The 25314-nt window shown below is 42.7% G+C and overlaps 1 protein-coding gene and 1 pseudogene across 1 annotated transcript in view; one reads left to right on the top strand and one right to left on the bottom strand.

Moving 5' to 3' along the window:
• Window positions 1–6331: 6331 nt before the first annotated feature.
• LOC132010652 (uncharacterized) lies at window positions 6332–7043 on the bottom strand (annotated as a pseudogene).
• Window positions 7044–9679: 2636 nt separating this feature from the next.
• The window catches only part of PAXBP1 (PAX3 and PAX7 binding protein 1), a 33964-nt gene continuing 18329 nt past the window's right edge, over window positions 9680–25314 (top strand). Inside the window, exons 1-8 of the mRNA XM_059392276.1 lie at window positions 9680–10255; window positions 11711–11839; window positions 16245–16421; window positions 17704–17925; window positions 18482–18585; window positions 19943–20160; window positions 20689–20878; window positions 24504–24627. Coding sequence (XP_059248259.1) covers window positions 9895–10255; window positions 11711–11839; window positions 16245–16421; window positions 17704–17925; window positions 18482–18585; window positions 19943–20160; window positions 20689–20878; window positions 24504–24627 — 1525 coding nt within the window. The 5' untranslated portion in view covers window positions 9680–9894. The remainder of the gene's footprint in view (window positions 10256–11710; window positions 11840–16244; window positions 16422–17703; window positions 17926–18481; window positions 18586–19942; window positions 20161–20688; window positions 20879–24503; window positions 24628–25314) is intronic.

Raw genomic sequence — 25314 nt, 5'->3', positions numbered from 1 at the left:
TTCATAACCATTGTTCTAGACTACAGAGTCTAATACTGAGTCAGCAAACAAATCGAAACTGGTTTGCCTGTTTTATCTTAATTTATGGGTCAATTAATCCATTCAAACTCACAATTCAGTGGGAAAAAAAAATCAGAATTATTGCCTGGAAAAAATGACTTTTAAAAAGAACTGAACTAACTTACTGATTCAAACAAAATGACTGATGTAACAGTTCTATGTAAGCAGTTTGTGTTTTCCCAGAACACTAACCACCTTCCAATATTAAATGCTAATGACATACTATATGCAATAAACAAATTAGTCTGTTTAATACTTAAAGCACAAAAGCATTTTATAAAATCATCAGTTTGGATAATATATGGGCTGACAGGTAACCAAAGCAGCTAGTTCAGTTTTAGGAATTTCAATTTCCATAAGATCTATAACCTCTATAAAAGGAACTTTGGCTTGCTTGCGTAGCAAAACAACGTTCAAGTGTTTAACTTTGCCCTTTAATTATCTGAATAGGTAGACTGTCAAACTTATATTCATTGTTTATCACTATCTTGGCTTTCTATCCATATTCAGCCACCATTTTTACAGTGGAAGATCTTTTTGAAATTTTAAGCCAAGATATTAACATATTCTCCTCTGGACCTTATGTTTGTTACCTCTAACCCTAATCATATTACTGCAAATCTGTCTCTTGGCTCAGGTGTCTAGAGGCTGATCAGGCACAATTTGAATCTTCTGTGATGGGAAGTGGAGTTCAATTTCACCAATGAAACACTGTCAGAATCAAAACTTAAATCAATGCTGAGTAGCCAGAATATAAGAACTTAGAGTAATGAGAACAGAATGGGATTGAGATGTTGCTAACTTTTTCTATTAACTGGAAGAAAATGTTACAGAGGATGCTTTTAGTCTAGATCAACTTTCGAGTTTCCAAAAGTGGGTCCTGACTGGGCAGATCTCAAATTCAAACAAAGAAAGCCAGAGAAAATAAGGCAGATGTGAATGACATAGAAATTCTTGGTGGTCTTGGGATCTTCTGCTTCAACTTGGAACTTAAATCTTAAATGCAATTTTGACAGGATGGTGTGGACAAAAAGGCACTCTCATATTTGCTGGTAAGAGTACAAGTTAGCATGTTGTGCCCAAGTTTCGTACCCTGAGAGACCACCAAGGAGCCAACACCGATGCAATCACACGGGGCTTTATTCAGCAAGCTTAAGCTTGGGTCCAAGCATACCCGACACAGTGGAGTAGGGACTTGAACCCTGAACCAGATTATAGTCAGAGCTTTTAAAGACAGAGTAGAGGTGGACTCAGCAGTAGATGACTGGGCCACGACTGCTGGCCCTTTGTTCCTGTTGTTCTGGCATGATTTATTACAACATTAAGCTATCCTATTCCTGATTGGTCTTTGGTATGGCCTGTTGTTTTCGAAAACTTTGGTCAGTTTAAATGAACCAGGAGTCATTTACCGGTCATGGAGACCTAAGATGGCTGCCGGGGCCAAGATGGCTGCACTTATGTCAAGGCTAGACTTGAGGTGGGTACAGCCTTGTTTTTATTGGCCTCCACATTTCCTCCTCTCAAAGGAACCTAAGGAAGGACCCAATCATGGGTCCAAGCTGGCCTCAGTAACAAGGTCCAGTGGTTGGTACTGCTGTCTGGGTACCATGAGTTGAACTGTACTGACTCTGTCTTTGACAAAAGTAACTAACCTATTGATAATGCAGGGCCCAAAGGTAAGGAGGAGAAGGAGGATCTTGTGGGAAGGGGTCTGGATGGAAGTGATCATATGTACATTAGAGATGTTACTGGATGCAGATGGTATGGTGGGTACTGGGGAGGGCGGCGGAGGGGGGAAAGGAGTTATCTGAGTTTTGGACAGTGCTAATACAGGGTTTGGGCCTAGGTTAACCTGGTTATTCTGGGCCAAGAGTCTCAGGTGAATAGTGTACCCGGGTCCTGATAACCAAGTCTTACTACGTCATAGATTCTTAAGCCCCAAGTAAGTCCTACCTGCCACCTGGTATCTAGTTTGCCAGCTTCTGTGAATTTTAGGGTGATCAGATTACTGGTTTCAGAGCTCTGCGATGTGCGGTTTCTTTTAAGATTAATTAAGTCATCTTTGTAGGGGGCCATCCACCAAATTTCGCCAGTGGAGACACAGCTCCAGCTGGCACAGTAAAAGTGAGAGGGGTCCCCACACTGTCCTTCCTGGTTTCCTGTAAGGTGTCCCGGGCAAACATAAAAATGCCGCTTGTATAGTTGGCTTCTCAATCTGTGGAGATGGGTATTCCCAAGTATTTTTGTTAGGTCAAGAGTAAGGTCATGGAACCACGCCTGTTGTGGGGCAATTTTTGAAAGGGAATATACAACCTCTACTGTAGAAACATGTATTACCTGCCATGTTGGGTTAAGTGGTTGGTGGGGATTGGCCCTGGCGTGAGGAGGACATAGCATAAGTAACATTAGTGGGGTAAGTGAGAACAGCACAGTCTTAGCTTTAGGGGATTGTCCTTGTTGGGCTGACTTTTCCATTCTGGAACAAAGTCCTTGAGAACAGCGTGTGGGTCAGCTGGCCGGACGTGGGTGTAGTGGACCCAGGGAGTAATCCTGTCGACCTTGAGAGCGGTGGGAGTGGTCAGGATCACGATGTAGGGTCCCTTCCAGAGCGGTTGAAGTGTCTGGTGTTGGTGTCTCCGGACATACACCCAGTCACCCGGTCGATATCGATGAGGGTCCGGGGGTGGCCCAGTCTCGTAAAGGGCCCTCAGCTTAGGCCACACCTGTTCATGGGTTCATTGTAACATTTGGAGGGAGAAAAGGAGTCAGTGATCATCAAACTCAGCAAGCACCTCAGGTTTTAAATTGGGAATAATGGGTGGAGGAATACCGAACATGATCTCGAAGGGAGTAAGTCCCATCTTATATGGGGAGTTTCATACCCTATATAGGCCGAAGGGGAAGAGAGTCACCCAGTCCCTGCCAGTCTCCAGGGCTAATTTAGTGAAGGTCTACTTTAATGTTCTGTTCATCCTCTCTACCTGTCCTGAGCTTTGGGGTCTATATGCACAATGTAATTTCCAGTCTGCCCCAAGTACTAGTGCCACTCCCTGTGCTACCTTAGAGAGGAATCTGGGTCTGTTGTCTGATCCAATCTTAACAGGAAAACCACACCTTGGTAGGATATCTTCCAGCAGTTTCTTGGTCACAGTCTGCGCTGTTTCATGTTTGGTGGGAATTGCCTCTGTCCATCCTGAAAAAGTATCTGCAAACACTAGCAAATACCTGTATCCATATTTTCCAGGTTTTACCTCAGTGAAGTCCACTTCCCAGTAGGCTCCTGGGCGGTCCCCCGGGAGCCGGGTGCCAGGGTTAGATCCATGGGCGGTGGCATTAGTTCATTGACATGCGTGGCAGCTTGCCACAATCTGTTCGATCTTTGATCAGGAGTCTTTGATGGTGATCTTTACATGTTGCACCAAGTCTTCCATTCTTTTGTTCCCATGTGGGTACTTTTATGCATTTTGGATAGGACTCACCATCCCAGTTCCTCTGGTAGGATTAATGCTGCAATCTGCAGCTCTCCACCAGCCATGTGAGCATTGTGTCCCGGGCAGACGCCTGACCCATTATAAGTCTGTGTCAGTGTAATTGGGGTTGTCTGGCATGTCAGTGTTCCTGGATCAGGCAGTGTGGTCACTAAGACATGGTCCACTGAAAGAGCTGCCTCTTTTGCTTTTAAGTCAGCCAGCCGGTTTCTCCTGGCCACTGGCATATCTGCTTTTTGGTGTCCTGGACAATGGATAGTGGCCAGTGCCTTAGGCAGCCAGAGGACCCTCAGGAGCTCAAGGATTTCTACCTTGTTTTAAATAGTTTTTCCTTCTGCTATTAAGAGCCCTCTTTCCCTATAAATGGTTCCATGGATATGGGCTGTGGCAAAGGCCTACCTGCTATCAGTATAGATGTTTATCTGCTAGCCTGCTCCCATTGTTAGTGCCTTGGTTAGTGCAATCAGCCCATTGGGCAGATGTCCCCACCGCTAATGGTTCTGCCCAGACAGTCTCTTGTCTCTGAGGTCACAGCTGGCCCCGCATACCTGATTCCTTCCCAGACAAAGCTACTGCCATCTGTACACCAGGTGTCATCTGCATTTGGCAGTGGTTGGTCCTGGAGATCAGCTCTGACTCCATGCACCTGAACCAGGATTTCTTGGCAGTCATGTAGTGGGGGGGTTCCCAGTCAGGGTTAGGGAGCAGTGTCACTGGGTTTAGGGCTGGAACAAAATTCTGGTAGGGTTCAAAAGCAAGTCCTGGTAATGGGTCAAGCGGGCATTGCCGATCCATCGGTCTGGGGGTTGTTTGAGTACCTCTTCAATGGCATGTGGGGTAGTGACATATAGTTCCTGCCCCATAGCCAGCTTATCTGCATCTTTAAACATGGTGGCCACTGAAGCGGCCAAAGCATCCAATTTCTTTGAGAGGTAGGCCACCGGCCTCTTTCAGGGGCCTCGGTATTGAATTAGGACTCCCTTCGCCACCCCTTCCTTTTCATCCACGTAAAGGTGGAAGGGCTTAGATCAGGCAGCCTGAGTGCCAGGGCCAAAAGCAAGGCTTGCTTAAGGTTGAAGGCTTTGTTCATGGTCTCAGTCCGCACAAAGTCCTGTTTTTGTTTTGTGGCCTTGTAGAGGGGACTAGATATGTCAGCAAAACCAGAGATCCCCAACCGGCAGAACCCAGCCAACCTCAAGAATTCATGTACCTGGCAGATGTTTCGAGGCTGCGGGATCCTCATGATGGTCTCCTTCTGTGCATCTGTTAACCATCTTTGTCCATCTTTCAATTTGTACCCCAGGTAGCTCACCTCCGTTCTGCAGATCTGGGCCTTCTTAGCTGAAACCCAGTATCCCAGAGTTGCTATCATTTGGAGCAAATTCTTGGTGCCTTGTAGGCATGTTTCCTGGTCCTCTGCTGCCAACAGGGTATCATCTACATATTGTAATAGAGTCAGGTTAGGGTGCTCGGCACGGAACTCACCTAAGTCCTCGTGTAGTGCCTTGTCAAAGATGGTGGGTGAATTTTTGAATCCTTGCAGTAGTCAAGTCCAGGTAAGTTGGCCATCGATGCCCTTCTCCGGGTCTGCCCATTCAAAAGCGAAGAGGTCTTGGCTCCTTGGGGCCAAGGGCAAGCTGAAAAAGGCGTCCTTTAGGTCTAGTACTGTATACCAAGTCTTGTCTGGGGCAAGGTGAAGAGGAGAGTGTAGGGATTTGGGACCATAGGGTGCATGTCCATCACCCGTCAGTTGACTTCCCTCAATTCCTGGACCAGTCTATAATCATTAGAGTGTGGCTTTCACACTAGAAGCAGGGGAGTATTCCATGCCAAATGACAAGGCCGCAGTATGCCCGAGTCTAGCAGTCGCCGGATGTGTGGGATGATCCCTGCCCATGCTGTGAGAGGCATGGGGTATTGGTGGACTCTGACTGGTTCTGCTCCTGGCTTTAGTTCAATGTATATCACTGGCCGACGTCGGGCCAGTCCAATTCCCCCAGTTTCTGCCCATGCTTGGGGAAACTCCTGCAGCCAGTGGTCAATGTTGGTCATTGGTGCTGGGGGCATTTGGTGAAGACAATATCCGTTCTCGAGGTTCATGACAAGCACCTGGATCAGGTGTCCCTCTTTACCCAGAACCTTTGTCCCTCGAGGGTGGAAACTAATTTTGGTTCCCATCTTGGTGAGTAAGTCCCAGACTAACACTCAGGGCACTCAGGGATGACCATGAAGGAGTGGGATACCCGGCCCACGCCGAGGTCCACTGTTCTTCAGGTCGTCCATGAATATTGTTTAGTGCCTCTGGCCCCCTGTACCCATGAGGTCTTATTTGTCGATTTCCCTTGAGGTTGTAGCTAGGCAGAGTGCTGTGCCCTGGTGTCTACTAGGAAGTTAATCGGTTGCCCCTCCACTTTAAGGGTTACCCTGGGCTCAGGGAGGGGTGCCGAACCCTAACCCCCCTAGTCATCTAAATCTTCGACTTCCAAGATAGTAGCGGAGGCCTTTGGTCTTTTGTTGAGGCAATCTTTTACCCAGTGGCCTTCTTCCTTGCAATAAGCACACTGGCTTTTATTCCGTTTGGGGCGTTCTCGACAGGGGCCATCCTCCTTACCTGCTCCTGAAGCCAACTTCTTGAGACGTCTCTGTTTTTCATGTGGGTCATCCGTGGTCGTGGCCAGTAGGATCTTAGCCAAGATCCGGGTCTGATGGTCACTCATCTTAGCCTGTTGTTCCTCCAGGATCTCTCTGTTATTGTAGACTCATTCTGCCACCACTATCAGATCCTATAGCCTCTTTTCTCCTAGTCTTTCTACCCTCCGCAATTTCCTTTTAATGTCCGGAGCAGCTTGTTAACAAAAGCTATAACAATGGCAGCTCTGGTTTCTGGGGCCTCTGGCTTCATAGGGGTGAACGCCACTATGATCCTTTCTAGGAATGCCGCCAGACTCTAATCTTTACCCTGTCTTACATCATATACCTTAGCCAAATTGGTAGACTTGTGTGCTGCAGCCTTGAGACCTACCATCAGAGTCTGGCAGTGGACCCGGAGCCTCTCCTTACCTGCTGTCGAGTTGTAGTCCCAAGCAGGGTGAGATAAGGGGAAAGCTGCATTTATGAGATCGGAATTCTGAGTCAGCCTTCTGTTGTCACTCAGGACGGACTTTCGGGCTTCCACCTGGATTCACTCTTTCCTCAGTGGTAAAGAGAACATGCAAGAGCTGCTGACAGTCATCCCAGGTGGGCTGATGTGTGAAGAGAACAGTATCCAAAAGACCAATCAGATCTTTTGGGTTATCAGAGAACTTTGCATGTTGGGCTCTCCAGTTGTATAAATCACTAGTAGAGAATGGCCAATATAACATCGGCTGTCCCCCCGTTCCATCGGGGGGGTCCCATGGTGTGGAGGGGAAGGACAGTGGAATCGGCCAGTCCCGGGTTTGGGGCTGGGGCTGCCCGATGGGTCCATCCACGTGTTCCTGCCGCCGGCCCATGCATGGGGGGGCCTCCATCTGGGAGGGGGAGCGGTGCTCCCTGGGCAGCCCCTGATGCTTCTGCTGGAGGGGCAGACGGGGCGGGGGGAAACCTGGTAGGGCGGTGAAAAAGTCAGGTCCTCCATGAGAGTGCCCTCAAGGACTGGGTAAAGTGGAATCTTTGGTTCGGACTCCGCTTTCTTGTCAGACTTAGGGGTTGGGTTCTGCAGGGCTAGGATCTTGGATGTAGGTCCTACTTTGGGAGGGAGAAAAGGTTTACGCCAGGAGGGAGGATTCTCTATCATGTCCTGCTGGACCAGGATATTAGGTACTTGGTCAGGGTAGCCATGTGGTTTTTCTCTGAAGATGACGGCCTTAACCTGAAAGATAATAGGCAGTTGAGAAGTTCCCTCCTGGGCCATCCAACATTAAAAGCTGGCCACTCAGATATGCAGAAAGTCTGAAACTTTCCTTTTCGTACGTCTGTGCTCAGGTTATGAGCTCTCTCCCTGATGTCCGAGAAGTGGTCAATCATCAAAGACAGAGGGGTAGTCTGTGTCTGTCCCAACATGCCCTCAGTCCACAGCAAGACAAAGACACTTATGACAATTAACAAGAATACACTCACACAGACAAACGATCAGTGCGGCCGCAAAGACAAAACTGAAAGTAAGTTAAGGGAGGATCCGACCACAATGGCAGCCGCCTCTCCTCACAGATGAGGACTTCGTCATCCAGGCAGGGGCAAGGGATGTCTCCCAAGACCCCCGATGGAAGGCCTGTCAGCGCATCCGCTTAAGGCAATGTTGACCCAGGTACTGCTTGGAATTCCTACAGGTAAAAGTGCAGATTGGAGCTCCCAGAAAGTATGCACGCAAACAGGAAAACGTGTGCACTCGCCAGCCAGTGCAGGAACCTCCGGGTCGGGGTCCTGGGGGTCTCTCAGATCTCAGTGGAACCTCCAAATGTTGTGCCCAAGTTTTGTACCCAAGAGACCACCAAGGAGCCAATACTGATGCACTCACACGAGGGTTTATCCAACAAGTTTAAGCTTGGGTCCAAGCATACCTGCCACAGCGGAGTAGGGACTTGACCCTGAACCAGATTACAGTCAGAGTTTCTAAAAGCGGAGTAGGGTGGACTCAGCAGTAGGTGATTGGGCCATGACTGCTGGCCCTATGTTCTTGTTTTTCTGGCATGATTTATTACAACGTTAAGCTATCCTATTCCTGATTTGTCTTTTTTTTTTTTTTTTTTTGTTTTGTTTTCAAAACCTTTGGTCAGTCTTCCAGGAACCAGGGGTCATTTACCCATCACGGAGACCTAAGATGGCTGCACTTCTGTCAAGGCTAGACTTGAGATAGGTACAGCCTTGTTTTTCTTGGCCTCCACAAGCATAGATTCTATAAAGCGCAATTTAGAATTAGCAAAAATATAAATGCACACGTTTGGATCTAGTACTTCCAATTCTGTTTCATTCTCCGGGTGTGACCATTTTCCAAAGCTTTTCACTGTGGCATTGAATATTACAACAAGATGGGAAATAACCTTAATATCAACTTTTATGGGGCTGGTTTAATAAATCATGGTACATTCCAACAATAGATCGGTAGGCCCCTGGGTAAAAGGAAAGCCAACTTTATGTATGGACATACACCGAACTCCAATGTACGTTCAACTAAAAACAAATACGCGTAAAAAGGTAATTCATAAAGATACACTTATTTGCTTTTATGTTCATAGAGTATCCCAGGGGGGTCGTGAGGATTTTAATTCCTGCGTTACTGGAAAGCTTCTGGGGAGGGGTGGGCTCTTTTCACTATAGGAAGGCCCTTGGTAACCTTTCGGATTTTGAGACATGAAAACGAATTCACATATGCGCCCGCACGTGCAGGAAAAGGCCTCCAGTCTGTTGATACGAAGGGCAAGGCTGTGAGTTCGACCGCACGGTCCGGTACCGGAGGGGGCCTTGCCCGTTTGGACCGTGACGGCGGCGACGTCTGTGACGCAAGGCTGAAGGGCGCCACAACCAGCCCCACTCCGGCAAGCCCATGTCCCTTCCGTTTCCGAAATTAGCTGGGTTTCCGAGCTGCTCGCAGACCTGGCATTCTTTCCCAAACGCTGAAACACTTTGGCTTTGCGCGTAACCGAGAAAGGGGCCAACACACCAGGCCAGGTAACCGTTGATCATAAATGGGATTCAATGCTTTTCAAAGTGCTTTGCAGCTCCAAAGATACAGAAATACGAAGTGTGACCCAAGAGAGTTCGTAATTATTACCACAGCACAAGTCAACTTAGTTTGGGGTAGACCATCCACCCCGGGACCCTATTTTGACTCCCCTAACCTGGTTCCTCTTTCTGGCTCCTCCCCCACCCCGTCCTTCTCTACTTTCCTCTCTTTTCAACCCTCCTCCTCCCGCTCCTTTCTCTCCTCCTCCTCCCGCTCTCTTTGCCCCTCCCAGACCTTGGCGGGAGGTTTCCTCTCCTGACTGACTACTCTGCGTAAGAGCGGAAGACGCACTGCAGCACCGTGGGCCGCGAGTCAACCGAGCCCACTCTCTCCTCTCCGTCTCTATGATCCTCTTTGTGACCGGTCGGATTGCCCCGGATTCCCAGAGTTCCGTGCCAACAGTCCTCCACGCCGACAGAGGACAGCGCAAAAAGCTGACGTTCTCGCGAGAGGGACGGAGCTCTCTCTCTCTCTCTCTCCACGTAGGGAGGGTGCGAGCGCATGCGCGCTCGGTGGTGCGCGGTAGACTGAGGGAAGACGGGACCCGGCTGGCGCCCCAGAGTGCGCGCGTGCGCCGTCGCGAGCTTGCCGCCGCCGGGGCCGCGGTGTGGGAGCGGGTGTGAGACCGCCGTGCGAGCCGCGGGAATGTTCCGAAAGGCCCGGCGAGTGAACGTGCGCAAGCGGAATGACTCGGAGGAGGAGGAGCGAGAGCGCGATGAGGAGCAGGAGCCGCCACCGTTGCTGCCGCCGCCGGGCACCGGCGAAGAACCGGGCTCTGGCGGCGGCGGCAGCGGCGGCGGCGGCGACAGGGCCCCTGGGGGGGAGTCGCTGCAGGGCCCCGGGCTGCTGCCTCCTTCCGCGCTGACCCCGGGCTCCGGGGCTGAGGCCGGGGGCTGCTTCCCCGGCGGCGCGGAGCCCGGCAATGGGCTGAAGCCGCGCAAGAGGCCGCGAGAGAACAAAGAGGTACCCCGCGCCAGCCTGCTCAGCTTCCAGGACGAGGAGGAAGGTAACCGCCGCGCTTCGGACCCCAGACCCCAGCCTCCCTACCCTGGGCCCCCACTTTTAGTCCCCGCATTCCCTGGACGCCCAGCCCCCGCAGCCCGGAACAGAGCCCCTTCGCGCCCGCCCTGCTGCACATCTTTCCCCGCCTCCGGCCTTCTGCTCCTGGCGGAGGACGCGTTCCCGCGCCACCACCAGCCTTTTCTTAACAACCGCCTCCTCCTCACCGTCCTCCTGTGCATTTCCTGCTCTGAGGGCCAGGAGCTCAGATCCGTCCTTCTGAGTTTGTCAAGTGGGAATAAAGTGCCCCCTGTCCTGCTTTTTTCCTGGCGGGTGTGTTTCAGGGTGAACTTGAGTTGGATCCCCTGTCTGCTCGTGGCCCGGTCTGAGTCCTCTGCAGGTCACTGTGTCCACGCCTCGGGGGGGATCTGTCCACACATCCTTGACCAAGAAGGCTGGGTTTGTAAAGAGGAATCCTCAATCTGGGGACAGAGTCCCCGGAGCTGAAGCTCTGGCTGTGAGTGACCTTGGGCCAGCCCCTTGCAGACGCCGAGCCTCAGTTTCTCCATGAAAATAAGGGGTACAGATGTACCGCTTTCCTCGCATTGATTTTTGGACAATGAAGAGAGACGGTGTAATAGAGATTGAAAGCAATTTATCCAGTCGGGTGCAAGAGGCTAGGTTGCAGTGGATTTGGATTTCTGATTATATATGAGCCTTAAATCTAACTTCCCGAACAGTTGCATGTGTATGTAACCCAATTGAGTGCATGTTACAAAAAAAGAGAGACTTTTGGATATCTCACTTGTATATTGATGCAAGATTCTCTCATCTTTCCAGGAAGGCGGGCCTTTCTGTTTCTCTTTGGCCTTCTGTTATTTCTTATTTGTTTGAGAGGACCACCCCCAGATTTTTTTTTTTTTTTTTTTTTTTTTACGATGATGCAGAAACTATTCGGTAAAGTGTTTGCATTTGACTTTAAAATTTTCAAATCAGAGACGGTGGATACTTACCAAAACTTAATTTTGAAAAGTGCTTTGCTCTCAGCTTAGTCTTGAAATATGTCATGTTGTGATGGTTATAGATTTACTCAGACTTGACAGCTCTCTTACCCAGCATCTTTTGACTTTGGATATTGTTTTTTCTTAAAATAAAGTGATTAAGTGCTTTTTCAGTGTTTTTGTTTTTCTACTGAGGAAGACAATAGGACATAGAAAAATTTTGTGTAGTCACAAGTGCCTTTCAGAAAGTTTCATATTTGCATTATATAGGTTAATTTATGAAGTGGACAGCTTTTGAGAGTCTGTGACAGATTTGGAATAATTTCAAATTATGTAATGCTTTGGGGTGTATGAGTATCCATTTGGTGAATGCAAAAAGCACATTAAGACCATGTGAAAGTTAGATGGGAAGATACTGTCTGAAATGGTTGCTACAGACTTCATTTAATTTCTTTTCTTAGAAAACGAAGAAGTTTTCAAAGTGAAGAAATCAAGTTACAGCAAAAAGATAGTAAAGTTACTTAAGAAAGAATATAAAGAAGATCTTGAAAAATCAAAGATTAAAACAGAACTCAACTCATCAACAGACAGTAAGTACCAAACTAATAGGATTCATTTGAAATAACAAAATGAAAGCTCTTTTCACAGGGATTGATTGAGTGTTTTTGCTGTATATATCATGAGTTTGTTCAGTTGATTCTGCTGTTGTCAAAGGTCCAGATTGAGTATTGATACAGTTCTGTTATTTAATTCTAATACAGGTAAATGCTATTTCTTTCTTTCTTTCTTTCTTTCTTTCTTTCTTTTTTGTCAGGGGTGGGGATAAGCACAAGCAACGGGGAGAAGCAGGCTTCCCTGTTGAGCAAGGAGCCTGATATGGGACCCGATCCCAGGAGCCTGGGATCATGACCTGAGCCGAAGGCAGACGCTTAACCGACTGAGCCACTCAGGCATCCCAGTAAATGCATTTTTTAAAAAGACAGAGTCCTTGCCATCGGAAAGTTTCTGCTGTAACACCTGAATCTTCCTCCAATTTTCCTGCTAGTGTTCAGACTGCTATTAACCAGAGAAAGGAAGTTTCCCACTTAAGCCTGAGACCCAGATTTATTCTGGTTTAAGATAGTATTGTGTAAGTTCCTGTACTTGGATTTTATAGAGACAGATGTTCAGTTCTTTGGTGGTATTTCCGCAGTTAGTTTAATTCTTGCAGAACTTTGAGGAACACCCTTGTTTTTGTTTTAAGATTTTATTTATTTCTCAGAGAGAGAGAGCACAAGCAGGCAGAGTGGCAGGTAGAGGCAGAGAGAGAAGCAGGCTCCCTGTGAGCAAGGAGCCCGATGCAGGACTTGAACCCAGGGCCCTGGGATCATGACCTGAGCCGAAGGCAGCTGCTCAACCAACTGAGCCACCCAGGTGTCCCTGAACACCCTTGTTTTAATGTTTCTTGATAATACTTTCTCATTCAGCAGCCCTATCAGATATGTGGATGACGACTCCTCAGTGTGAGACTCCTGCCTACATTGTACAGACATTTCTCAACACCCTTTCACAACTGAAGCTTAACAGTTTTAAGACGTTATTTGTCTTGGAGGGAAGTGGATCCATTATAATATCCTGTGGTCTGAGTTATTCTCATGTATATGTCTTAGGGCAACCTTTTTATTCTGTGGAATTAAGGATAGAATTATTATTTCATGGGTTCTCAGCCTCAGGCTTAATGTGAAAAAGTATGTCATTATATCTCAAATTTATAGTCTAATTTTGGAGACAGCATCACTTAAATGTATAATTGGACCCAGTGTTTGGCAAAATGGTTTAAAGAGGAACTGCTTTTTTTTTTTTTTTTTTTTTTTTTTTTATAAGAGTCAGGAGAAGGAATGTCATATGTAAAGTAGAATACGAAAGTGGATTTTTTTTTTTTCCCAAAGATTTTATTTATTTATTTTTTTGGCAGAGAGAGATCACAAGTAGGCAGAGAGAGAGAGAGAGAGGAGGAAGCAGGCTCCCTGCCGAGCAGAGAGCCCGATGTAGGACTCGATCCCAAGACCCTGAGATCATTACCCGAGCTAAAGGCGGAGGCTTAACCCACTGAGCCACCCAGATGCCCCATGAAAGTGGATTTTTGATCATTTAAATTCCAAAAGATGGAAGAGGGAAGATGATGGGTGTATTACCATATTTTAAAGTGACTGAGTTAAGAGCAAGTACATCTGTCAGGTCAAAGTGGATGATTTATAGAGGAAGTAGAGGTTTAGCGTGAAAGGTACGTTGTTGACAGATTATGAAGGATGTTTAGTATCCAGTAAGGGGTTTAGAGTTGCTGTTGGGTGGCCTGCCAAGATGGTGACATGATAAATGCCTTTTGAAACTTTAACCTGGTATTAACATGCAGAATGGATTGGCACAAGGAGAGATTGGAGGCCTAAAACAGTTTTAAAATCAAGGGCCGGTTTTGATCCATTAATAGTGTGTTTAAAAAGGTCTTAGTTGAGTGACACTGAGGCTTTTCCTGACTGAATGGGAAATTTTGGATGAGTTAAAGCTGTTCACTTATGGGTGTGGGAGAAGAAAGAAAGGATTATTTGAAAGAAAGGATTATTTGAAAAACATTCCAAGGGAAAAATCGGTAGGCTTGATATATACTTTAGCTGTTGGATTTAAAAGAAACAGACTCTGAACTTTTGTGACACAGTGACAGAGAAAAATGCTGTGTTATATATAGAAATAGGGAAGGCAGGTAGGAAGAGAAGTATTTTTAGGGGAACCAATTATTTCAGAGTCTAGGAAACTGCTTTTTTTCCCAAATCTTTTGAAAACCCAACTGCATGCAATATAATAGCGCAGATAAGGTCAGGAGAATTGAGAAAGGAGCACTTAGAAATTGAAGCGAGTCTGGAATTTATGAGCTCTTCTGTGACCTGTGACCTTTGTCTGTGACAGAGACTTCTACCTCTAATAAGCGTACACACAGAGAAGAGGATTTACTAAATAAAATCATTAAGGCCAAAAAAGAGATAGGAAAAGTTTTGAGATGATGATGCTCATTTGTATGAAAAAGTACCAGAAAAGTCAGAATGAAAGGACCAAGGAGAGGCCATAGGCAGTGTTGCTATTGTTTTTTTTCTGGAGGAGGGTGTTTGGCAGAAGAGACAAGTCTGCTAGCCAAGCTCTATCTGTTTGGATGAAGGAACATCTTTTGCTAAAGGGCTCAACAATACTGTATGAATTCATTGTAGCTTCAGTCATTGGGTTAGCTGGTATGGGAGCTTGGACTGAAAGAAATCAAAGGCTATTTGCCCAGGTTGAGGCACAAGTTGGTGAAGTAGAAGGCAACACACTGCTTTCTAGAAGTTTGTCAGAGAGAGAAGTAGAGGAGAGTCACCAGAGGGACCATTGGGATCAAAGAGAAGTTTTTTGATAAGGAGAAACCTGTGTTTAAGGTAAAGAGAATGTTCATGGGAATAAGTTTCCTGATTTGGTAGTAGAAGAAATTGAGGGTCATCTGAGAGCCTAGAGAAAGGTTATTTAGTATCTCTTTACAAAGACATCTTGAAAGATAATAAATGTCCACTAACAAAAATTCAACTGTAACCACGTTGTGCACCTGTATGGGTTTGATCATAAAATGTATTTGCTTGGTCTTTTAAAATATGCAGAAATCTTTATCTGAACATATATGACCTTTCACAGTTCTGTTAAAAGCCATTGATTTAGTTTGGGTTTAGAGTATAAGGAAATGGGTTGTTTTTGACTCCCATCTAACCGTATCAGTCTGATAAGATGAATTTTTAAATCTCACAGCATCAGAATGCACTTCAGAAGGAAGGCTTTGGCTAATGAGTTAGGATGGCAGATGAGGAAACTGGGGAGCCTAAGGCATAATGACCTAAATCTTAGTAAAGTGTAAAGTGTGTGTGTGGGGAAGTGGTATTATCCCTTCGATTACTATTGAGGGGAATGGAATATGGTTTGAAAAGAATAGAGAATCTTTGAAATGCTTTTTGGGAGTGGAATATAACTAGGGAAACGAGAAGAATATCATATTTAGAATAAACTTGTACTATTTCATTATATTCTTTGTGTCTGTTGTGTGCAAGGTGCAGTGCCCGAGGTGCAAAACACTTTGATTTTCTTGATTTTTGCCTGCAATTGATGGTGCAGTAGGATTATTTAGTTACAAGGATGTAAAGCTCCGTACAGTTACAGTGATGCCTCCTGGACTGCAGTGGCAGGAAAGCAGTGTTACAACTCGTCTTGTGAAAGGCCTCAGAATTAGGGAGCACACTGTCCATATGGTAGAATATGGCACTCCTGCAGCCCCCTTCCGGGTTTACATGTTGTTGTTTTTAGTGCCACCTGGTCTCTGACTTGCCTCGCTGTCTCAGTTCCAGGTTCCCGGAAAGAGAATTAGGTTGTCTCTGTTTTGGTCACAAAACATGCTTGAACATTCACTCACAACAGTGGGGTCAGAGTTAGATTGTATAAACATGGCTTTTGGGTCTTACCCCTTCAGGTGGTGGATGACAAATGGTTGTGAATGATGAAGATAATCCTGAAGTATTCATTACAGAGAGGTGTATGTGGTCCATAAACACTGTTCTTGATAGAAAGCTGCCTCAAAGGGGCTTAGAGTTTAATGAAATGCTGATACTAAGTGAAATAGTGCTTCAAAGAGGTATGAACATTTACCAGTGGGAGTTCAGAGGAAGAAACAGTTAATTTTGATAAATTTAATAAAATTTTGATTAAATGAACTCAAACCGAAATTGAGCAGAACCGCCAATGCACCCCTTTGACTCCTGTATTACTTTTACTTCCCAATTAATGCCTATTATTGGATATTTCCGTTTCATACATTAGTGGTTTGACTTTTTTATAAATAATTAAAATGGTTTAAACTGAGACAAATTAAGCCTATAAACAAATAAAGTAGTGCCTACTTAATCTATACATTCTATTTTAAATATATTTTAATAGCTTTTTTCACAAATGTAGGTGAACCACCTTTGGACAAAACAGGACATGTTAAGGACACCAGTCAAGAGGATGGGCTGATCATCAGTGAACACGGTGAAGATGAAATGGATATGGAAAGTGAGAAGGAGGAAGAAAAGCCGAAAGCTGGTGGAGCCTTTTCAAACGCTTTATCTTCTTTGAATGTTCTCCGTCCAGGTGTGTATTTGCAGATACTTTTCAGAAATGAAGGAAGCCCCCAAGGAGGGGCCATGTGGAAAGATGGTGAAAGAAGGCGATAGCTAAGTGGCATTTCCTATGACGCTCCTGTTGGAAGCCCAGGTGTTTCCTTTTGCAAATAAAGTGAAAGAACTAGAAACTTCCCAGTTTTTCTAGGTTCATTCTCAGGCACTTTTGTTAATCAGAGCAAATGTGGGGCTTAAAGTAAATGGATAGATGGGACTAAAATTTTTTCTTTTTTTAATGTATTTCAGATTTAGACTTAAACTTAACTTTTAGAAATCTACTAAAAGCAAAAGTAATTGCTATTAGTGTTATGCCCCCACACTCTTCCTTTTACTTCTAAGAAATAGTTCGCAAATCTCTTTACCGGGTGACCAGTTTCCCAATAAAAGTGTGTAGCGTGGGAGGAGCAGCGTATCAAATTAAGATACGTTTACATGGGGCGCCTGGGTGGCTCAGTGGGTTAAGCCGCTGCCTTCGGCTCAGGTCATGATCTCAGGGTCCTGGGATCGAGTCCCGCATCGGGCTCTCTGCTCGGCAGGGAGCCTGCTTCCCTCTCTCTCTCTCTCTGCCTGCCTCTCTATCTACTTGTGATTTCTCTCTGTCAAATAAATAAATAAAATCTTTAAAAAAAAAAAAAAAAAAAAAAAAGATACGTTTACATGATGGGAAGTTCCAAAGCTATTAAAATAACATTAGACAAGTAGCGAAGCATTAATTTTTACTGTAGGTGAAAGGTCAGTTCGATTATGTAGTAGGTTATGCTTTATCTTGTCCAGGAATATTGTTAGGCCTTTAAAAATTGTATTTATGCCGAACAGCATGGAAAAAACATACTGTGCTTTAATATGAGGCAAAATTAAGTACAGAGTGATGTATTCGTGGGCACCGTTTTTATTGTTTGCTTTCTAGTTCAGTAATATGATTTGATTACTTTTATTTCTGAAAAATGAAAAAAAGTCAGTTAAAGTTGCTGTGGTGGATTTTCCCTTCCCTTCTTTCTCATACGTATTGCCATTACATATATATATATTTTAGTGTTCTTATAGCAACTTCTAGTTTCCATTTAAGCTAAATTCAAAGTAAATTAGTTGGACTATAGGCACAGTTTGGGAAGGGGGCACCAGCAACTAACATTAGACCATCCCTACAACAGGGTTCTCTTGGTGAGATTATTTTACCCCTCATATTTTCAAGAAACTAGAAATGTTACACCTTGATATCTCCGTCTTTCATAATCCTTGCCATATGTTTGCAGGAGAAATTCCCGATGCAGCTTTTATACATGCTGCAAGGAAGAAGCGTCAAATGGCCCGAGAATTAGGAGATTTCACTCCTCATGACAATGAGCCTGGTAAAGGCCGCCTTGTTAGAGAAGACGAGAATGATGCCAGCGATGATGAAGATGATGATGAGAAGCGCCGCATAGTTTTTTCTGTGAAGGAAAAGTCACAAAGACAAAAAATCGCTGAGGAAATAGGTAACTTGATTTAATAAGATAATAAGCCTGTTGCATTGCTGTTGAATTTGATTTGCTATTAAATAGAGTCAAACAAAGTACCCACATTGACTTAACTATATTTAATGTTTGAGGACTGTTTTTGCTTGGGTACAAGTGTCTTACTGGAATTTTTTTGAAGCCAAAGCACGATTGTGATAGTGAATGTTTATTGAGCACTTCCTGAGTAGGCAGTGTTGTGTTAGGGGCACTTTACATGCATAAATTTATGTAATCAGCTTAACATTCTTTAGAGGTTTTCAGGTTTTGTTCTTCCCTTTGTCGATTTGATGTCAAGCTCACAGATTAGGAGACCCTCCTAAAGTTTTAAGATTATGTAATACTTATCCTTTTGCTTCAAGGGATACCCTTGGCTAAGACAAAGTCAGGAGTATCAAAGGAGAGGAGCTCATGATTGACGTTTTAGGGAGACTGAATGAATACCAGTGGTTTGCTTAATCTTTGCGAAGTGTCAGGATAGCAACTCTTCCCTCCCTGCTTTTCTGATATTTAATTTTCTTCACTGCCATGACTGCAGGCATCGAGGGGAGCGATGATGATGCCTTAGTAACTGGAGAACAAGATGAAGAGCTCAGCCGATGGGAACAGGAGCAAATAAGAAAAGGAATTAATATCCCTCAGGTAAGAGCTGCAGGATTTCACTTCAAAAATTAAAAAGTAAAGGGAAAACCTTTATTGCCTGTTTTGTTGAGTTAAAAACGTATTGCACTGTTGAACTGAATCTTTGACATTCATTCAACTAATGTAATTAAGAAAATCACATAAAGTTAAATTCCAATAAGCTTTTAAAAGAAACTGTATTACTTTTTGCTTTTTATAGCCAGAATGATGGAAAAATTGGGGCCCCAATTTTTGGCTTAGAGGATTAAGCCTCTGCCTTTGGCTCAGTCATGATCTCAAAGTCCTGGGATCCAGCCCTATGTCAGGCTCTCTGCTCAGCGGGGAGCCTGCTTCCCCCCTCTCTCTCTGCCTGCCTCTCTGCTACTTGTGATTTCTCTCTCTGTCAAATAAATAAATAAAGTCTTAAAAAAAAAAAAAAAAGAATGATGGAAAGATTTCTGATTTTGTACATCAGTGTTTCTCAGAGTGGCCTTTCAACCACTAGCAGCAGCAGCAGCAGCTGGGAGTTTGTTAGAAATGCAAATTCTCACCCTCTTGAGATCAGTGAATGAGAAGGGGGGGGTGGCACAGCCGCCACTCCCAGGTCATCCTGATGCACACTGAACTTGAGAACCACTGTTCACATGAAATCTTTCTTTTCTGTAGAGCTTATTATTTCTGACTTTAGAAATTATTTTGTGGAAGATGGAGTTCTCTGTGATACAAAAACTTAACTGTAGATGAAAAGTCTATTCCTTAATAGTTATAACAATTTGCTTTATAGAATTAAGTAGAACAGTGGAAATGTTGCATAAATGTAAACTATTTTTGTTACCGGTGTTTTGACACAGAATTTTGTGCATGTTTGGCTTACATTAAGAAAATAGGGTACTTAGATGGCATTCTCTAGTATCTGCTATCTATTTATTCTCTTCTTACAACAAGTCATTTGTTCTTTTCCATTGATAACATGGTGGCCTTGGATTATTCTTTATGTCCCTTTCAACTCTAAACTTCTTTGATATCATGTTTTCCTGAAAATTATTAGAAATGAGTCTAGTCAGGGTTTTGAAGCGGTGGGGAGTGGGAGGTTGGGGGAGCCAGGTGGTGGGTATTATGGAGGGTACATATTGCATGGAGCACTTGGTGTAGTGCGTAAACAATGAATTCTGTTACACTGAAAAGAAATTTATAAAAAGAAAGAAATGAATCTGGTCATCCCATTAGAGTTAGGATGTTCATCCGGCCCTACCTTTAATTGATTCTGAAGAGCTCTGCAACTATTTATTTTAATTAACATAGTATTTGGAAAATGGTATAATTTTTGCTGGTTTTTTTTTTTAACCCCAATTCACATGTATCCCATTTCTTTTTCTAGGTTCAATCAAGTCAGCCCACTGAAGTGAATATGTACTACCAGAACACTTACCAGACGATGCCTTATGGTTCCTCCTATGGCATTCCTTATAGTTATACTGCCTATGGATCATCTGATGCCAAATCTCAAAAAACAGATAATACAGTCCCTTTCAAAACTCCCAGTAATGAGATGACTCCCGTTACTATTGATTTGGTAAAGAAACAGCTTAAAGACAGGTAGGGCAGATCAACTTCTTAAAGACCTGTCCTCTAGCTTTCTGTTCCCTCAGGCAACATGTAGTCTGGGGTAGCAGATGCAGAATATCGGCAAAGAAGATTCACTGGCCCATCTTCAAAAGCTAAACAGAAGATGACTTCATACTTTGTTCTGCTACCTTCTTGGATTACTTCTGTGGAAGCCTCGAAAAGTTATAAAAAATGCCACTCCATGATCTTGTTGAAGACAGTTCTGAGTTCGTACCTCTTGGACTCTGAAAAGTGTAGTCAAGATATGGGGGGAAAAGCAAAACAGATTTTGGTTAGCACACCAAATAACTTTATATGAAGTCTGTAAACTGCTTTCTTTTTCTTTTTCTTTTTCTTTTTCTTTTTGACAAAAAAGCAGTACAGATGAAAAGATGGCACTCCCAAGTATTTTTAAATTCTAATAGTGGAACTAAGTGCATTATTATAATATTGCAAGAGTCCTGACAGCATAGATTTTTGGATGTAAATGTGTTATATTTATCCTTTTGTGTTCTTAAGGTTGGACTCCATGAAAGAACTGCACAAAACAAATCGACAGCAGCATGAGAAACATCTGCAAAGCCGAGTGGACTCTACCAGGGCTATTGAAAGATTAGAAGGGTCTTCTGGGGGTATTGGTGAACGGTATAAATTTTTGCAAGAAATGCGAGGGTATGTCCAAGACTTGCTTGAGTGTTTCAGTGAAAAGGTAAGAATGCAAAAATATTAATCTCTTTGACTAAGGCAAAATAAGGGAGGTCTAGACGACCTTGTTTAGATCTTTTCTGTATTTCTCACAAGTGTACACTGAACTCAGCTCTAGAAGTGATGAAAAGCCATGCTTCATTTCCTTCATTAGTGACACTCTATCTTGGGGGTGGCAAAACAGTGCCTTTGCTGAAAACAAAAAAGAGAAAGCGTATTTAAATAAGACTTTGGCAAGTTGTGCTTAATATACTGGTAGATTTGGCCTGCCCTGAAAAATTGGAATATAAGGGACTCTGGTGGAATTTTCTTTTTTACGGTTTAGGTCTAAACTTCTTTTTAAACTGTTTCTACAGATTATTCCAAATAGGCATGAAGTCGCAAAATTTTATTAGTTTTTTTTTTCTTTTAACTCTAAATAAAGTTGGTCACCATTGCTGCTGAGAGTTTTTAATCTAAATAAGCCTATGCTTTGTCCATTTCAGGAACTGTAACATTGGTCATAATTTCTTTGAAGGCCTCATTTCTTCCAAGTTTGTTTTTTGTTTCTTTGTATGCTAGTCACTTGGAATAGTTTTTTGCATTCTACTATACTGGTTATTTGCATTTTTAAAATTAGCTGTACATAGGATCCTCTTCTCAAATGACCTCTTAATTGATTTTTCTTTTTTAAGATAAATGTATTTGGTGCATTGGTTTATTAAGCATTTGTAAACTTAAAGAAAAATTAACATCCTTGAATATCCTATCTCTAAACTTCCAAGTGATTCAGAATTAGAAGGCACATTTTCCCCTTTTTCTTGGCTGTGTGGGTTAGCATAGAATCTGTAAGCATAGTATGTTTGAAGGAGCATTTTGTCATCTCTTCTTATTACTTCAATACCCTAAAGCCAAAGACTCACAAAAGAACACTGCAAGCCTGTCTTCCTCCTGGGTCTTGATGGTTCTAGACAGTCTGTGATCTGATGTAGGCTGAGATAGCATTCACTGGGTCTTATCTGTAGCATTTATCACATTCTTGTCTTACCACCTGATTTCTGGACAAGCAACTGTAGTCTGAGCAATGATATTCCTTGTGGCAGATCACTGGCTTAGGGTGACAAGTGCAAAGGTGGGAAAGAAACCTAGCTTTGACTCTGCAGGGGGCTAGAGTCAAGGTGGGAAGTAGACATAGGTGTCAGAGCTGGTGGTTGTGTCCTTCCTATTAATAAAGTCCTTTTGAGCCCAGCGGAAATGGTGGGAGTCTAATAACTTTTTGTGGCTGGAGAAAGGATCTTTGTCTTAAACCATACTTTGTAAGTGAGGTTTGTCCCTGTGGAGTTTTTTCCTGGAAGTAGATGAGCCTCTGCTTTAGAACTTTGTCAACTTAAATAGTTGTAACTGTAAGCTTAACTCTTAAAAATTGATGGTAATGTGATCAACTAGATTATGTCATTCTTGAACTAAAGAGACTACTAGAACGCCTAGTTCATATAATTTTTTAATTGCTGTTTTAGAAATAAGTAGTATATACTTTATTGATCGTGATCAGTTACCACGTTCCTAGAGAAATCACTTCAGATGTGCTAATGTGGTTTCAGAGTCACTTACAGGGTAGATAATCCTTTCTTTTAAGGATGAGTATTTTATTTCATTTTGACATTTTCATATGCATTGAGTTTTATTAAGAGACTGCTTCTAAGTTGATATTGTCATATATATTGTCGCCTTGGAAATATTTAAGAATAATTAGATACATGTGAATATTCATTTTATACTATAAAAATTTGTTAAGGCCATAGGAAGATAATTTTTTTGTTTTTTTTTCTCTTTTGTTATGAAAGTTTAAGTAGTTTTGAATTGAGATTTTTTAATTATTTAAAGATCATTTTAACTTTCCATTGTTTTGTTTCCCTGTAATGCATCTTCCTTCTTGTGTTCGTCACCTTAAATTTGGTCTTGAAATAAAATTAGTCAAGAACAGTTTTGAGTTTGGAGAGGGTAAAGAAATTGTCATGGTGCATACTCTTGAGACAAAATCAATAATGTTAAAAAACATGAGAGAGAGCTGAAAAATGTGTTTGAAGGTTTTTATTCTCAGAATTTTCTCAGCTTTGTTGAAAGGCATTCCAGTTACCGAAACAGAAAATTTACATTATCAGAATTTTTAACTGTAAATTGAATAACTCTGTCTGATGCAACCTTAGGTGTGTAGCTCTCACAGTAGAGGAATGTTAATAATCTCCAGGACTGAAAGAATGCACCTTAGATATATAGGTACATTTACTTTTCATCCTGTTTGGTGTGGAAAAAATAAGGGGGTGGAGAAGTGTAAGTCCAGTAATACAGCACTAAATACTTAAAAAAAAAAAAAATTTACTCATTGTAAATTTTAAAGATCGAGCCTGTGGGCCCAGCTGTCTAAGATAATCAGTGCAGATTTGGGGACATTGTTGCCCATGGTGTGGCATATTAGAGATTAAAATAACTCCATCAGTTTGATCTTTCTGTGAACATTTGCTACTTTTTCAACAGAATCATGCAAGTGTATAAAGTTGCTTTTATTACAGACATCTTTGAATTCCACCTACCTTTTTTTATTTTCCATTTGCAGTCTGTTCAGTTCAGGAAGCTGCTATAACACTTGGTGCCAGTGTTCCCAAACTCTAAATAATGTGTTTTCCATTTGCACTAACCATCAGGAAACTAGAATTTCTGGTTTCCTCAGGTATGTGTAGTGGTTGTTAGTGTTTTGTGAAAGTTTCATAGCATTTGGTTTATAAGATAAGATATTGATAAAGTTTTCTGTTTTTTTTTTTTTTCTTTTTAAGTGAGGTTTCCTTCTCTAAGCTTTTGTACTCTGTATGAACCGAGTGAATGCTTAGCTGTGGGTATTAGCCTGGAAAAATTCATTGACTTTGTAAACTGATAACTCATGTGATGAATTTTATTATTTCATTACAAAATATAGAAAAATTTAAATATTTACTAGCTTTCTGAGTTTGAGATATTGATACTAGGTTAGTGAAAGCTGGAAATGTTGCCTCACTGCTGTAAGTGAATGCAGTTCAACTTTAAGAATGTGTAGTAAAGCTACAGTGTAGTGTGACATTCCTACATTACTGTTAAGGTACTTGGCACGTACATGTGGCAGAGCAGTTTAAGTGTCCAGAATTGGGCAGTTATCAGACTCCCATTCTTACCTGCTCATGGAGCCCTTGCCTTTTTTTTTGGTACTGCACAGCAATAATGGTTTATTTTAAGCTACAAAAATTCTGAGGTAGATCATGCTGCTGGAAAACTAAAAATGGACTTTAAAAAACTTGCAAGTACTTTATTCTGAAAGAAAAGCACTACAGTTTTTGACATTTCTTTACTTGCTCTCTTTACTAATACTGAAGTATTAAGTTTCCTAACCAAACTTTTACTCCAATAACTAGGCACTGGACATTATAACTGTATAAATGGATTAAAAGAAGAGATGTTTCCCAAACATCGTAGAACTGAATTGCAGTTTGTGTCCCATTGGGAGTTCATGATTGTTCTGTCCATAGAGAGTACTTTTTCAGAAATCCGGAAATAGTGTGGAACCCTCAACTAAGTAAGCAACTGAGGAGTTTGGTGTTACGGAGTGTGTTGTATTTTTACAGGTGCCACTGATTAATGAACTTGAATCAGCAATACATCAGCTGTACAAACAGCGAGCTTCCCGCCTTGTCCAAAGACGACAAGATGATATTAAAGATGAATCTTCGGAGTTTTCAAGCCATTCAAGTCAGTCCATCTTGAAGGTTTTTATTATTCATTAAACAACCTTGTTTACTTAGTGCAGCCTAATTGAAAATTAGAGAGCTTAGCTTTTTTTTTTTTTTTTTTTTTCTTTAAAGAAACACATTTCCTTGCTCTTGTGTCAGGTAGTTCTAAAAGTTACAACAGCATGTCCTTGGATTGTGTTTAAGAAAATAGAGTGTTGCAAAGGAGTTCAAAAACGTGCACTGATATTCTATCAATCTTATTCTTCTGTGGACATATTTTTTCACTCTTCAGAGTATAGAGAAGATAAGAACACTATTATATCTTAAAACCACTATCACTTGACCCCATTTGATCCCCACCACCACCATTTTCATCCTGTTCATAGCACTGATACGAATGCTATTGTTGATCACAGTCAAAGATTCTGAGTTTGGGGACAAGGAAAATACTGAGAGGGGGTTTTAATGACATAACAAATGATACAGCTCCAAGATTAGGGGATTTTGAGCTTTACGTCTTGGAGAAAAGCAAATTTTTTTTTTTTTAATATTCTTTAGTTTGCCTTTTATACTGGGTTTGTTTGTTTTTTAATAAGTCTGTTGTCTCCAGTTCTTAAAATTTTAATGTAAAAATTCAGAAATTTGGTTTATATTCCTTCCATTAAGAGATGTGCTATGGAAAACCAAAATTGGGAATCTCTCATTA

This window comes from Mustela nigripes, chromosome 2 (genome assembly GCF_022355385.1).
Source record: "Mustela nigripes isolate SB6536 chromosome 2, MUSNIG.SB6536, whole genome shotgun sequence".
Lineage (NCBI taxonomy): Eukaryota > Metazoa > Chordata > Mammalia > Carnivora > Mustelidae > Mustela > Mustela nigripes.
Note: the sequence above shows the minus strand (reverse complement) of the source record. Positions and strands in the feature narration are given on the sequence as shown.